A 15,345-nucleotide genomic window follows, 5' to 3' on the forward strand; every position below is an offset into this window, starting at 1 on the left:
AGCTCTCTAACATCTGCTAAATGTTATTCTTAACATTGGAAATAAAAAAATTACAACACTAAAAGCCACTTTGTTGTCCTGCTCTTAAACAACATTAAGCATTAATAAAAAATCTTCAGAGGAGAAAGTGGTACAGTGCTGGCAGAATGAAAGTGGGGGGGGAGGGAGAGAGAGGGAGGGAGGGAGAGAGAGAGGGAGGGAGGGAGGGAGAGAGAGAGGGAGGGAGGGAGGGAGAGAGAGAGGGAGGGAGCTTTGTGCTTTAACATAAAGGGGTACAGTGAAAGAGAGATGGAGTCAGAAACAATTGTACAGGACAAGGAACATCAAAAAGTCAAAGTCCCACCTCTGTGCCAGGTCAAGAACAGCTCTATCTTCGTTATCCAAATGTTTGTCTCCTACAAGACAGTACAGAAGATTGACTATGAAAGCCTTGTCTTTCTCAATCAGTTTCAGCTCATTACCCTTCTCCCTGAGCTTGAAGGGTAATTACATAGATGGTGTAATCGATTTGGTGCTAAGCACCATGGGAAACTCCTCTGGTAATAGCATCGCTTGCATGTGACCCACAGGTGTTAATTTCTGGAGGTCATCAGAAGGAAACAGCTGATGCTGTCCTTGTTTAATAATCTGCCAAATAGAACGTTACCAGAAAACGCTAAGGGGAGCGTAAAGCTGACCGCCTGGGAAGAGCGCACCGTTCTCTAGCCGTTCCTCTAGCTTCTCCAGCACGGTCAGGCTCTTGTCCAGCTGCTCGCGGACGACGTCTCCCGTGTGGTGGTCTACATCGCCGGCCTGGAGCAGCTCCTCGAACGCCCTGCCGAGCTCCTCCAGCTGCAGGCGCTGCAGTGCGCCAAGTTCCCGGCTCTCCTTGATCTGCTGCCGGAGCTGGGACAGCTCCCTGGCCTGAGACTGCACCAGCGAGTCCATCCTGCAGGAAACGCCAGAGGCGACACCAGAGCACCCATGAGCCCATGTGGGCCAGACAGGCCAGCACGCTGAAGGACCCCCAAAGGACGAAAACTACCGCCCCATTTCAAGGCAGATTCCCCTGCTCAAACACACCTACTAAACGTGGCAGTAAGGCGGTGAGCTGAATAAGGTGAGGGAACCCGGATCTACGGGACAACCAATCACATCTAAACCAAAAATCCACAAACAAAACAACCAACCTTCAAACCATAGGTAACAATTACCAAAATTACATTTTGAAAACAACACGATTTTCTCAGCAGATCCTTTTCAACTTATTTAAATACTTATATACTTATATATTTAACAGTATTGTTCTAATACTTTCGATTCACTTCAAAGATGCCCTAGAAACCAAGAAACATCTTAAAAGCAGACAAAATCATATATTAAAACTGTACACAATAAACTGTATATAATAAAGTAAAACAAGGGTGAGGGTCAGAATGCTGGTATCTGATTACATTTTTAGTTACAGTTTTTCCTCAGTCACTTTGGTCAGATTTCTCGATTCATCCTTAACATTTGAAAAAGTGCATTTCTTGAAACAATTTGTACAAACAGAAACATATGATGGACTGATTACCTGCAAAAGCCTGTAACTTTCTCAAAATCCTTAGGTTATCCCTCAAAAGTAAATATTTATGTCAATGAACTTGTCAGTGCCACCAGAACGACAAGCCCGTGTCATTGTTCATCATCAAGACGGTTAAAATGCTTAGCCATGTTGTCAATGTAACAGTGCACTCTGAACTTTCCAACGTAAACTATGGCTAAGGTTTTAATGATAATGACTGAAAATGCACAAAGGTGTACTTTTTCTGTATGACATATCAATTTCAACAGTACAAAGTTACGCATACTGTAACACACATTGATATACACTTGTACACACTGTAAGCATGCATACGTGCGTGTGCTACAGTATACATATAGTGTATCATATAAAGTGTATTTACTGTATACTACAAAATGCAAGTGGAGTGCTGTAATATTAAGCACTGCAGAAAGCATACAGCACAGTGCACATTGCTGGTCTACATGCCTGCCGTCCCTATGAGAATGACTGAGGACACCGTAGTTCTCCCGAGATTGGCTGCAGTCTTTGACCGGCCTCGACCATAAAGGCCACGACTGCGGCCCTTACAGTATTTCCTCAGGAACGCGCCTCTGTTCTCGGCCTCTTCTACCTCTTCCTCTGTTTTGCCCCCCTGCCTTTCCACCATGCAGCCTCACTCCTATCATTTTTATTGGCTTTTGTCCCTGTTTTTTCCCCCCTGTTCATTTCCTTGTTGTTCTTCCACTGTGAAATTGTAACATTGTGTTTTGCTCTGTTAAAATATGTTTGCCAACTGCAGGGTAATGAAATGCACCTCTGAGCTATTGTAGAGAACTGGTTGATCACTGGTCTAATGCTTTAAACATTCCCTTCCAGTGGGGGGTCAAGATTTCCCGGAAAGCAATTAATCAGTTTTTTTATAAGAAAATAAAAAAACTATAATAGAAATATATAGAGAATATGCTTGAATGATTATGACAACTGCTTCAATCACGCATGTAATGACTTGTACAAAGAACTTATACCTAGATGTTTTTGAGGGTAAGACTATTCAGAGTACCAGCACAATACATTTTGACTAACATGTCATAAACGATTGACACTGTAGGAATTAGCAAATGATCGTACATAAAAATTTGCAAGACATTTGCAATTTGACCAAAAGAATGAGACTTTGCATTTATGATGTGCACAAGTGACTTGATGTGGAGGTTGGGCAAGTAGTTATGAGAATTTCATTTCTGATCTGAAAACTATACTAAAGCGACTGAGAAAAACTGTAAATTAACTTGTTGTAGTTAATATCACAAGTCAACCACAGAGACAAAGTAGACGTTCTAGGTGGAAGATTACACAAACATCTAAGGGCCTTATAGTTTTGGAGCTTCCCATTTATGATGTGCTTTTTTTTTTCTAGTAAAGCTGCGAACATGCGAGTAATTTACCGTGCTGGTGAAGCTGATCTACTTCGAAACTGAATTTGTTGCAGCTGTTCTGCCAAATTCTTGTTGCGGTTCCTCTCTTTCTCCAGCTCAGTGCTAAGGTTGGTGATATGCTCCATCATCTGCTTCTCGTCTTCATCTTGGCTCAGGATCGTGCCCTCAGAAGAGAGGTCCTCTTCATAACCAATACTGTGTCTCTCCTCCTTGGTCAGCTCTTGGCTGTGTTTTTCAAAGGCCGTGTAGTCGGACACGAAAGCCAGGAGATCGCTTGATTGGGAGGTTCGATGCAGGAGACTCTGCAGATGCTGACTGACTCTCTGATGGGTTTCCAGCTGCCCTTTCAGCTCCAGAACTTGCTGCTTCAGGTGCTCCGGGTTGTCTGTAACTCCGTAGTCTTCAAACATCTGCAAGTTCTTCAAGCTGAACTTTGGGGAACTGAGGGTAGGTGAGCTTGGGTATGATGTACTAGAGCTTGTGTTGAGGTTCTCCGTGGAGGAGAAGTTACCATGGATCTGCCCAAGCAGTGATGGGATGCTTGTACCTCTGGTATGATGCACGTCCTGATCATTGTCTACAGTACCTGAATAAAAACACAGTGGTGATACAATTTCAGTAGTACAGAGAAAATTCTAGACCTTTTTGCAAAGAGAATTAGAATGTAAAGGGGATCATAGGCAGGGCCATGCCAAAGACTGGGGATCAAGCATGCAGGAATACAGATGAGAAAGGTTCAAATAAATGAACACCACAATTCAACAGGTGCAGTTAAGTTATACAAGAACCGTATCTCAACAGTCTCATGGCAAGAACTGCACTGCAGAGTTAATTGGCAGCAAAAGCCCGGTGGACGGTGTCATGCCAAGGACTAAAATTGTGGATTAGTTAACATGCAGCAAGCATGCTGTCTACCTGAGCTACTGTTCTCTTCCCTATCCATTTCGTTTTCACTCTTTCCACTCGTTTCGTAACCCAGGTCCTGTAAATCCACCTGTACCTCTTTGTCATCTTGTCCTAGAGCCATCGCTACGGGCGACACATGGAGGTTAGCGGAACTCGTTCAGTTGAAGGCTGAAGATGCATCTCGCCGCACTTCTTACATGCTCAGGCTTTCAAACGTTTACATCATGGTTTATTTAAAGTCTTCTTTGCTCACTTCTTATAAACATAAGCTTTTTTTTCCTGAACGATGTGATGAACTCATTCAAATTACAATGTGCGTGTACCAACTTAAGAAAAAAGCATAATCAGCAAAGTCGTAATCACTCTTTCCGAAAACAGTTTCCCCCCCCCCATGGTGAACCCATGGCTATGGTGTATGAGACCAATACGCCTCTTCCAGCCGCCCATTTCAGGAAAATGTTTCTCCATTTGCTACTTCTTAGATCAGAACGTCATACCAATTCAGCACATAAGTTTCAGGTTCTCCCCTTAGAATTTCTATTCTAAAAAACAAAAATAACACTACAAATAAAACAAAACAAAACATGGAGGCAGTATTAAGGTCATCACAATTCAGGATCTCCGAAAGGAGTGCTCAAAAAAACTAACTGAATATTATGCTGGATAATTATTCAGGAGTCATGGATAGCTTTAGAATGGAGCAGTCTACCACATTCTTTAACCACAAATACATAAAATATGATAAAATATATCAATATATCTTCCCAGTATATCCTTTGAGCATGTCAATACATACAGAGTACTATTTTTTCTAAAATCTAAAACCTTATTAATGGACAGGAATCTGATATTCACTGAAGTGTACTGAAGTCAGTAGAGACATTTCTGCTGACGGTCCATAAAATAATGTTAAGCTGTACCGCTTTTAAATTGATCTTCCTACCTTTTTGGTTTCCAACTTGTTTCTCCTGGATGGACTTCTGCATAGCGATGATCTCTTGAGCAGCGGCCAGCTTCTCCTCAAGTTCTTTGCACGTGCGTTCTCTTTCTCCAAGTGCCTTCTGCAGGTTTTCCAGCTTCTCTGGAAGATCTGTGGATTTTGGACTTGATTTGCCTATTCTCAGCTCATTCTGATACTGCTTATTTTGCGTCTTGAGCTTTTCTAGGGCTTTCCGAAGGTCTGAGATCACCTGAGCACTTCCTGTGAGAGCCTGCTGTAGACTGCTAATGTTCTGATACAAGTCCATGTGGTGGCCCTCACTGTAAGCTGTTCTCAGCTTTTGAGTACAGTATTCTAGATAATGTTCTTGCCACTCAGCCTTGTCTTGAAAAACTTTTTGAAGTCTTTGTAGCTCCTGCTGAAGGCTCTCTTTACTAACTGGCTTCTCTGTGGAGTTACCCTGAGTGTAGCAAGCATTGAGTGAGGCCAAGGCTGACCCAGCAGTGAAAAGGCATTCTGCAAGCTGCCTTATTATTTGATCTTGCTTTTCATGGTGCTTAGAGGGCTTTTCAATATGCTGGTTTTGTGTCCCACATTTTGAGCACTTGTCCATTTTAATCTGCCCCCCCTGAGCCTCTCGCTGCTGTTGCTCTGAAAGCTTTTTAACATCCGTCAGTTGTCTGTATGTGGCTGAGTCACTATCTAACAAGTCTTGCTCAGTAGTACCACTGCTGGTGCGCCCTGGTATGGCTACCCGTCCCGATGCAGCGAGTCTATCCTGCAGCTCGGCGTTTCGCCGATCCCGCTCCCACAGCGCCTCCTGCAGCTCATCAATCTGCCGCTGCAAATCTGAGGCCGAGTCCTGAGGATCTACTGCCCCAGGCTTCGACTGATCCACAGACACACCGATCTGCTGAAGAACATTCTCAAGCTTGTGCAGCAACCCTTGGGGATCACTGCAGCGGATCTGTGTGTCTGCACTAGCCCTGCCTGCTGGGAAAGCACTCAGAGAGGCTAGGGCAGACTCTGCGACATGAAGGCAATCCAACAGCTGCTTGTTCAATGCCTCCTTTTCCTGAAGCATTCTCTGAAGCTCCCAGTAGTGGCTGTGGGGGTCAGACTGAAGAACATGGTCATTTTTTCCTTCCTTATCCATGTTACAGGCAGTAAGATACTCTATGGTGGATTCTGCAGCTTGTAAGGCTTCAACAAACTCTCTGTTCAGCTCATCTTTCTCCAAGAGCGTTGCCTGTAACTCCTCACACTTTGCAGCCTTCTCCTGGAGCTGGCCAATCACACGTTCTTTCTCCTGACATTCGTAGTGGAGTAACTCTAACTCACTGAGGAGTTCAGTGCCTGTCATCTGCTTGGCTGTAAAGCCTCCAACCTTCTGGATGTCTTCTGCGGACCCCGGGCAGTCTGGCCTCAGTGTGGATTCTTCCTGTTCAGAAGCCCAAGACTCAGGCTGCCCAAGACCTTTTTTCTCCATCTCAAGGACCTCCTCTGTTAAGGACTGCAGCTCTATATCAGTAGCTTGACTGCCAGCAGGTCTTTTAAGGACCACCTTATCATGCCTTATGGGAACAGGGAGGCGTGATTTTCCAGCCTATCAAATAAAGAGCTATAATTAATAACAATGTTCAGTCACAGATTCATATCAGAACAGGGTTGTATGGAGGTGACATACTCACAGCAGGTCTCAACGCTTTGTGCTGAGCTGGACTGACAGTGGCCTCCTTTGAGTTGGAGATTACTGGCTGGGATACCTTTTGGTGCGCCTCCTTCTGCAGGCTCCCAGCTCTCCTCTTGGAGGATCCCAGCTCTGCTTTCAGCCGCTCAATCTCTCTCGCCATGTTCACTATCAGATCCGGGTTAAAGGTGGCCACACCCTCGGTAGCAGAGTTGAGCTCCAGCTGATCCTTAAGCACTTTTATTATCTTGCGTTGGCTCACTGCCTCAGACTTCATCTTTTCCACCATTTTCTGAAGATCTCTCTTGCTGTCACTTTCTCCTGAGCCGTCTGCGCTTTCTTTGGACTCCTCAGACTGCTCCTTCTTCAGGAGCCCCCTCAAAGCAGCATTCTCAGCTTGCAGTCTCAAAATTTCCTCCCTGAAGCACAAAGCAATTTCAATCATATATCTAATGTTCAAATTAGGTTATAAATCTTACTTTAAAATACCTGTAAACATTTCCCTCTCAATAACCAATATATTTTTGAAAACGTATGTCTCTGATGATTGATTTTTCTCCTTGCTTTCTTGATCATACCAATCTTTCAGATTTAATGTTCTATTAGATCGTACTACAACCCCATGAATATTCCCGATACACTCATATCGCCTACATAATGCATTAATCTCACCATGGCTACGGCTGTCCAGTGTTCAAACAGAAGAGAACAGGCTGTTCACGGCCCTGTCTCACCTGAGCTGAGTCACAGACGACAGTCTTCTCTCCTTGAGGAGTGACAGGAGCTCCACATCCCTGCTCAGACCCTCCTGGTGCCTGTCACGCTTACTTTTAGCGGCATTGTTAAGCTGCCCTCCCTTGCTTTGGGCCTGGGAAACCCCGCTACTTTGATGCTCTGCTACCGATCCTTCCTTAGACCCGTCTCCATCAGAAGACTGGCCGTGCTCATCGCTCGACTGAAAATTTTCCAGTAGAAAAAGAAAACATTATCAGCTACATTCATGCCACTTAATACCAACTCATCAGCATCATACATTTCACATTAAATGCCTCCACATTCACTCACCGGATCCCAAGCAGCCTGCCGATGCTCCTTACTAAGCGTAGAGGTCTTGCTAATGCGAGCAACTCCATCTAGATTCTTCTCGAGATGCTACAGTAATGGAATGGAGCGTGACACACATGGCTTTGTAAAAGAAAAGGCAGTGATGGAATGCAATTCATAAACACCTCACGAGAAAAGCTGCATGACATGTGCATAATGCAACAGAAACCATAAATCTGTTTAATGGAACAAAAAGATAAGAGAACAGGGATTAGTTAACAGATGTTGCACTGAAGTGAAAGACACAATTGTTACTGACAGAATTGAACAGAAATTTAAGTGACCAAAACTGATCCGATCTCAGACAGAACCTTATTCTCATAGGCAAGCTGAGAAACATCTTCATCTTCCTTTTCATCAGGTTTGGCATCTGCTCTGCTGAGTAGTGAGGCCTTTTTGTGATGATCTTCATTTGATGCTTGCAGTCGTTTGATATAATCCCTGAGTTCGAGGATCTGAGAAAATGGAAATATATAAATTAGCCTTGACCTCAATGCTCAGCGTAAAAAAAAAAAAAAAGACAATTAATGACTGGGAAAATGTAACGACGATGAAGTCATTTGATGAATGACTTGGGTGACGCACCATTTGTCGGAGTTCTGGCACTGAAAGATGGCCCAGTTCCTCATCTAGTTTGTCTTCCACACAGATGCTCAAGTAGGATGTCTGATCGGCCAAAAAGCTAAAAGTGTCAGCTAAAAAAGAACCAATTAAACAAATCAATCAAATCAAGTTTATTGGGTCACAACTAAGAAGAATGCGCTACAACAGAATGCATTCTGGGAAACACCTTACCGGTGTCGCTGGTGCCGCCCACCCCGCCGCCGCGACTCTGGATGGCACCAAGGCGGGCCTGCAGGGACACATTCCATCGCTGCGCATCTTCCAGCTGCTGTCTCACACTCTCCAGTTCCTTAGGGTCGACTGGTTCTGCCTGAGACTCACTCCCTGAAGACCCACACAGGGCAGCAGTAGAGCACAAACTCAATCAGAAATACAGCAAACAGCCATGATAACAGAAAGTTCAGTTCACACTTATACTGCAGGGATGCCTTCAGAATGGGTTAGTTTATTTGCAAGTGTATCTCCAAAAACTATTTATTTATGATCGTAAGAGCCAGAGAATACAGAGCATGTGAATTGACAAAGCTGTAATGCTTAATTTGATAATAATAACAATAAACCCTCAATCACACAAAACAGTGCAGAAATGAGTACACATTGTAGCTCCATAACGCATTCCTAAGTAAAACCAACTATCATGCAAGTAACGGTCAGAGCCCATGTAAAATTCTACCTGCTGTTGCATATAGCTAAATGGGGATATGAATGTTGGAAGGCTAATTTAATCACACAGCTTTAAAACAGAATAATTAAATCACAATGTACACATGCAGATAAACTCGTGCTTTGGAATAAATTCAGCACTGAGCTTGGATTTCTCTTGAAACTGGAAAGGTGTCGTTGAATGAAAAAGGACCGAAATATACTAAACTGATTGTTGTCATGTGATCACTCAAGCCACTCCTGACTACCAGCAGTATAAATAGCCAGTGAAGTACATCCAGATATTTAGCTATTTATACGCCTCCCTGGGAAGAGGTGAGGAAAGGGCACTGAGTGACAGAAACCCTGACAGGATTACAGGCACTGGAATTAACTGGCAGGATCTACCCGCAGCCTCTGCAGGGAACAAGTCGCATTTTATAGAATATGTGCAACCTATATGCTCATAGGGGGCAATGCTTGAGCATGCATGAGGCCAGACGGCTGCAGCCTTATTTTTAAAAATAAAAATGACGTCACACCAAGTACATCTTCATAAGTAACAGTGATTTTTCAGTATACTAAGCTTATTTTCTTTCATTATGGAAAGGTTTTGCAGTTTAAGTCAGGTTTATAATGATACTTGGAATGGAACGGTTTGCTTGAGCTTGGTTACGAGGACTCTTGGAACAGCACTGTGATGTTATGCTGTTGTATTTTACAGGAAATGAGAAATGAGGAGGCTTTGATAATGGAGATGCAAATGATGAGGAAGATGATTGGTAAGACACACAGACAGACGGCATGCTTTATTCCACATCAGCCTTGTTTTTAGAAACCTTTATTTTACAAAAGGGAATGAAGGCCTGCAAAACAAAGAGGCAGCAAGAAACAAAACACAGGCATGCATGAAGCAGGCAGGACAAACGACAGATGATATGGCAGGAAACAAAGAATGAATCTATCATGGCCTCTTCAGCATGACTGCCGAGAAGCAGGAGACAATGACCTGAAGAACAGACATGCTGACGGCTGTGGAAGAATCTGCACACAACTCAAAGAACTGAACAGTGGAAAGACGAGAACATGCAGCGTTTTAGAGGAAACACAGCAGACTGTCGGAAACTGCTGGAAAATTGGAATACTAGAGAGACACACAAAACCGGAAGCAGTATACAGTGGTGCACACTGTGATGGAAGACGAGGGTGTAATCAGCTGGTGAAGCAGACACGACCTGCAGAGGACGCCAGAGAGCCCCGGCCGGCCCCTACGCACGGGACTCCCCGGATACCGCACCTTCTCTCTGCTTGGCGCGCTGCAGCTCTGTCTCCAGGTCCCGCCGCAGCTCCTCGTTGTTTTGCACACCCTCCTCCAGCTGCTGACGCAGTAGCTGCACGGCAGCCAGCTCCATCTGCAGGGCGTGCAGGCGCTGGGCACTGTGTCGCACACGGGGCAGGGGGCAGAGAGAGGGCTCACAGAAACCTGCACCCACGCCTCATTCACAGGCACTTTCCACGGGACTGCATGGACCCGGATAATTTACCATTTATAAATGGCACTCTCAAATAAAATGACTATTACTGTAATTATACTGCCATGCACAGGCAGAAGACAGTAACCACGGTGAATCTGAGCTTTTCTGTATGTGCAGAAGGTAGGTAAAAGGTGAAATGTTTTCTTCAAAGCCAAACAGAACTCAAATAAGATATTTTGCCGCAAGATAAAACAAAACCTTAGAGACCTGATTTCAGCTGTAACTCAATTTTGACAAAATATGCATTTATATAGCAGTATAATAATGCAGGTTTGACTTGGAAATATGAAGCGATAATACCAACATCCTGGACTGGTTTAGGAGCATTTAAAGACGACTAGCGAAACTGATCTGGGAAAGTCTGGCCAGACACGAGTATGAGAGCGGTGCTGTGGTACCTGTCTGATTCTTTAACGGTCCTCACCAAGCTGGAGTAGAGCTGCTGTTCAGCCTTCAGGGCCCGGTTCAGGGCCTTATGCTCAGAGAGCACCGAGGACAGGGCGGGCGTGGCCTGGGCAAAACCACGCCAGTTATTTACAGCAACTGCAATCGACAACAGTAACAGACCGACCTTGAAACTGCACAAGCCTAAAGTTTAAAATGCTGAATTTGTACCTCCTGCTGGCTGTTCCCACCAATGATGGTTCTCTCTCTCTGCGGGAGGCCAGGAAGGGGTCTCTCTTCCTTTGGTTCAGCTGCCCGAGCCTGGAGATCAGACACTTCATAGTCCCTTGGCTTTCTGAGATGCTTATGGAGATCCTGCCAGCAGACACAAAAGTCCAAATAAACACCTAAGATTGTACCAATCTTTGTGGAGACAAGGATCTATTAAGCGTTTGCTTTAGTCCAGCAGAGAGCAAAAGCACAACATTAATACCAACTGGAGAATTCTTGCATAATCGTCCACTTACAACACACACTCCACAGCGTACTTCGTCGTTTGCCAGAGAACCCCGAAAGCGACTCGACTGCATGTGAATCCTCGAGACCTTTAGAGAGACTCATTACCCCTGCAGGTCGAGATCCAGCAGTAAATTATCACCTGGATAATCTCGTCCTTTGTCTGCAGCACAGCTGTTAGGGACTCGATGTTGGCGGCTTGGGCTTCACTTCGGCTCTCCAGATCTGCCAGCGTGGACCGCAGCTCAGCCAATTGGACCTGGAAGAGACGAGTGGCCCCTCAGTGTGCACTATAAATCAAAAGGCCGTTTAACAATGTTATAATTCATCCTGGAGGCTTGTTTTGATTTTCCTCCCAAACTGCCGAGAGTGCGGCAGGGCACCCACTGTCACCTGCAGCTCACTGTTTTTCTTCAAGGCTTTGTTCAGGGCTTCTGTCTGCTGTGCCAGCTCCTTCTTCAGAGTCACTGCGCTCTTCATCAGTTCAATCTTCCCCGGCTCGGAGTCTTCGTTTTTCTTCAAAAGCACAGCTGTTCGGCGAGAGGGACGAGCAGGACGGCCACCCCGAGTTACAGCTGCTTCTCGGAAAGGGACGGCACGGCTGACCGTCAGCCGAAACACCGCCGGCTGGGCATGCTCACCCTCCTCCTCGTGCAGACGCTCCTGTAACACCTGAACGGTCCGTTTCAGCTCCACCACCTGTGGCACCGTCACCTCCGTCAGTCTCAGCTCTGTCAAGAACTTCTCTCTCTCCTGGCCACTCTCCACCAGTTTCTAATAAATAAAAAAATAAGATCATGTCATGAGACAGGACATCTAGCACATTCCATTTTATACTTGATAGTCATCAACTTATCTTTATTATTTTTAAAAGCATTATTGTAGCTATAGCATAACTAACTGTAAACTATAACAGTTTAGTCAAAATGTGGCTGCCTAGGATATTTTGCATAGTAAAGCCTGTGAATGTTTGCAAACAATGGCACAGAAAGCCATTGTGCAGACTGGCTCATTTTGAGCTTCATACTTACATCAGAACCTGTTATAATGGCCGGATTTTTGAGACGAACAGGAAAAGGCTGGTGGGGTGGACACACTCACATTTATCACGGTGTCCTTTTCGGCCAGCAGGCCCCTAAGCTCGGCAGTCACCAGGCACTTTGCGTGTGCGATCGCCGAGCTCTGCTTCTCGGCCTCGCAGAGCTGCTGCTGCTTCTCAGCGAGCTGCTCCTTCAGGTCTCGCACTTCCTGGGCACGTTCAGCCAGGAGGCGCTTATAGTGCTCGGCAGAATCCTTCAAAGGAGGAAGAACGCTCTGCCAGTCAGCGGAAACGAGGCTCTGACTGTGCTCGGGAAAAGCGATTAGAGCTGACGGCAACATCTCACAGTACCTTGAGGAGCTGGTCTTTGCTGCTGATGGTCTTCAGAAGTCCCTCCACAGCACTCTCGTTGTCCGACACCAATCTCTCTCGGTCCTTCATGACTTCAGCCAGCAAGGCCTCCGCCGCCTTCTGCTGCTGGCCAAGCTGCTCGGATACGGCGCCGCTCTGTGTCTTGCTGAGGAGGGCGCGGTTCATCTCCTGAGAATGAAGCATGTCTGTCAAGAGGAGCTCTGCTTTGGTCACATCCTGTCATGGAATATGCGAGACACTCCAGCTTACATCCAAATCCTTGGATTTTCCCTCGAGCGCTTGTTGCAGCTGAGAGATGATGGCGTCCTTTTCCCGAAGGGTGCGAGAAAGGTTCTCCTCCATCTCCTGCTTGGCCCTCTGCTGATCTTTGAAGCTGTTGGCCAGGTGCTGGAGCTCCACGTCTTTTTCCTTAATCACAGAATCAAAACTCTGGGGAGAACGACAGCAGGGATTCAGCAAGGGAGACCAGCCAGGAAAGAGGAGAGCGCTGAAAGAGCAGGCGCCCGCTGAGCGCCTAACCTACATTAATCGTCTCCTCGTTGTGCGACAGAAGGTTGTTCAGTCTTTCTAGGTCCCGTTCCTTTTCACGCAAAGACAGGTGGAGCTGGTGAATCTCATTGTCCTTCTCTTCAATGGCAGCAAACTTTTCATCTAGGGCTTGCTGCAGAAAAGGTAACATAATAGACCTTGGCAACTGAACCACAAAAATTAGGTATGTATACAGGGGTGTATATAGGGGCGGAGCCACAGGGGTACTGGCCCCAGGTGAAAGCTTATTGGCCCCCAGTGTCCCCTCCCCTGTCACTCACTGATTTAAAACATATCATTGGCTAATAAGGCTGGTCCCTCAGTATACATTATGGCCCCTTGTATGGCCTCCCCCAAATAAATCCTCGAATTGCTCCTGTATGTCGGCAAACTTCCATGGAATATTGCCAAAAAACTAAATAACTTAATTCACCAACTTTCACCAAATATAACGCTTATGAACATAACAATACACAAAGCATATTTATCTCAACTAAAATTTCTGTCTCTGCTATCTTTCAAAATACAAAATCATGCTGAAGCAACATAACCTGCATTTCTGAAGATAACAAAACTAATATTAGGCACTGACTTCACTTTCATAAATACACTGCTAACATGAAATAAAAGGTATTATATTGGAGAATGTGTTAACCACAAAAGCTCCGGCCTCTTGGGAAGTCGCCTAGATGTGGCGGGAAGGGTCACCTGCAGAGCACCCTCCTTCTCCCGGAGACGTTCACGCAGCTTGGTCAGCATGTCCCCGCCGCCCCCAGGGCTTCGCCTCTGCTCCTGATCTTTGATCATGTTCATATACTCCTACAATCAGAGACTGGTGTCACCAGAGGGCCCGATTTTCAGCCAGCCCCGCTAGCCTGGCCGTTTCTTTACTAAATGTCACCTGTAGCTGATGCTCCTTGTCGCTGAGGCTGCAGGTGAGACGCTGGATGGTGAGCTCGTGGCCCTGCAGTGCCCTCTGGCTCTCGTTCAGGAGGCTCTGGTAGTGCTGCTCCTGGGCGCGCTCTCTCTCCCCCAGCTCCCCCTTCAGCTTCTTCAGCTGGTTTTGGAGGTCCTGCCAAGGAAAACACGCAGATCAGCCCAGAAACGGCGAGGTCCGAATGCTCGCTGCCAGTCCAACACAAATAAACCACAAAGCTCTGTTTAAGGAGAGGTGCCCTTATAAAATGAGGAAGGTATTTTTCCTATGTTATCTGCCCGTTGTTCCATATGCAGGACTGGCCTAAATCAGAACAGGATCCATGGTTGGGGTGGTTTTCTAGAGCACCTCTCGCACGCGGCGACACGGGAAGCCACCCACATTGACAGCTTTGTCTCCCTTCTTCTTCAGCTGCTGCAGCTCCTCCAGCTCCTGCTCCAGCTGCTCCTTGGCTTGCTGCATGTCCCCCACATCCTTTTCCCGAAGCCGAAGGGCTCGCTGGAGCTTCTGAGCCTCCAGCACCTTGCCGTGGTGTTCCAGCTGTAGCTTCTCCAGCTCTGCCTGCTTATCCATCAGAAGATTCTGATGCTCCTCTGCACCCTGGAGGGGGCGTGGGGGGGGACACACACACAGATCACCCTATTAGAATCTGTTGTTGGGTGCTAAATATAGTCTGAAAGCTTTCTACATGAAGAAACACATTGCTTATCATAAGCCACATTTTTAAAGCCCCACACATTCACTTAATCTTCATCAACAAACTTGCCTGGTATTTCTGGATCTGGGCCTTGTGAGCAGCCTCGCGGGCCTTGGCCAAGGCTGCATCACGGTCCTCAATCTCATGACAGAGCTCCTCCATCTATTCAACAGAGGAGGGTGAGGCATCACTACAGGTCAGGAGATGAAATGAATCAAAGAGTATTTATTCAGGCTTTGCTACAATCAGTCACCTCCTTGTCCTTCTGCTTCAGGAGCAGACTCAGGCCCTGGATTGTTTTGTCTCGTTTCACAGCGTTCTTCTTCTCTGAGGCCAGCACCTCCTCGCTTTCCTCTAGCTTCCCATGCAGAATCTGAGAAGCAGACGAGACAATCGCTTAGGGTCTTATGAGACGAGGCGACCGTCAGCCTATACAAATCGCCCGTCATTCTCTGCAGCAAGGCGCA

The 15,345-nt window shown here is 46.1% G+C and overlaps 1 protein-coding gene across 6 annotated transcripts in view; it reads right to left on the reverse strand.

The window, feature by feature from the left end:
• Positions 1–15,345, reverse strand: part of cdk5rap2 (CDK5 regulatory subunit associated protein 2) — a 42,856-nt gene that overhangs the window by 14,831 nt on the left and 12,680 nt on the right. For all 6 annotated transcript variants that reach the window (XM_023807903.2, XM_023807900.2, XM_072714536.1 and 3 more), the window contains 26 exons: positions 15,132–15,251; positions 14,948–15,040; positions 14,563–14,781; positions 14,146–14,316; positions 13,953–14,063; positions 13,240–13,377; positions 12,966–13,145; positions 12,696–12,884; positions 12,407–12,598; positions 11,947–12,079; positions 11,699–11,835; positions 11,448–11,564; positions 11,021–11,164; positions 10,804–10,916; positions 10,168–10,307; positions 8,400–8,552; positions 8,190–8,299; positions 7,916–8,059; positions 7,566–7,652; positions 7,235–7,455; positions 6,502–6,919; positions 4,814–6,416; positions 3,880–3,993; positions 2,974–3,550; positions 696–928; positions 344–395 (listed from right to left, as the gene is read on the reverse strand). In XM_023807903.2, coding sequence (XP_023663671.2) covers positions 344–395; positions 696–928; positions 2,974–3,550; positions 3,880–3,993; positions 4,814–6,416; positions 6,502–6,919; positions 7,235–7,455; positions 7,566–7,652; positions 7,916–8,059; positions 8,190–8,299; positions 8,400–8,552; positions 10,168–10,307; positions 10,804–10,916; positions 11,021–11,164; positions 11,448–11,564; positions 11,699–11,835; positions 11,947–12,079; positions 12,407–12,598; positions 12,696–12,884; positions 12,966–13,145; positions 13,240–13,377; positions 13,953–14,063; positions 14,146–14,316; positions 14,563–14,781; positions 14,948–15,040; positions 15,132–15,251 — 5,909 coding nt within the window. The remainder of the gene's footprint in view (positions 1–343; positions 396–695; positions 929–2,973; positions 3,551–3,879; positions 3,994–4,813; positions 6,417–6,501; positions 6,920–7,234; positions 7,456–7,565; positions 7,653–7,915; positions 8,060–8,189; positions 8,300–8,399; positions 8,553–10,167; positions 10,308–10,803; positions 10,917–11,020; positions 11,165–11,447; positions 11,565–11,698; positions 11,836–11,946; positions 12,080–12,406; positions 12,599–12,695; positions 12,885–12,965; positions 13,146–13,239; positions 13,378–13,952; positions 14,064–14,145; positions 14,317–14,562; positions 14,782–14,947; positions 15,041–15,131; positions 15,252–15,345) is intronic.

The sequence above is a fragment of the Paramormyrops kingsleyae genome, chromosome 7, assembly GCF_048594095.1.
Source record: "Paramormyrops kingsleyae isolate MSU_618 chromosome 7, PKINGS_0.4, whole genome shotgun sequence".
NCBI lineage: Eukaryota > Metazoa > Chordata > Actinopteri > Osteoglossiformes > Mormyridae > Paramormyrops > Paramormyrops kingsleyae.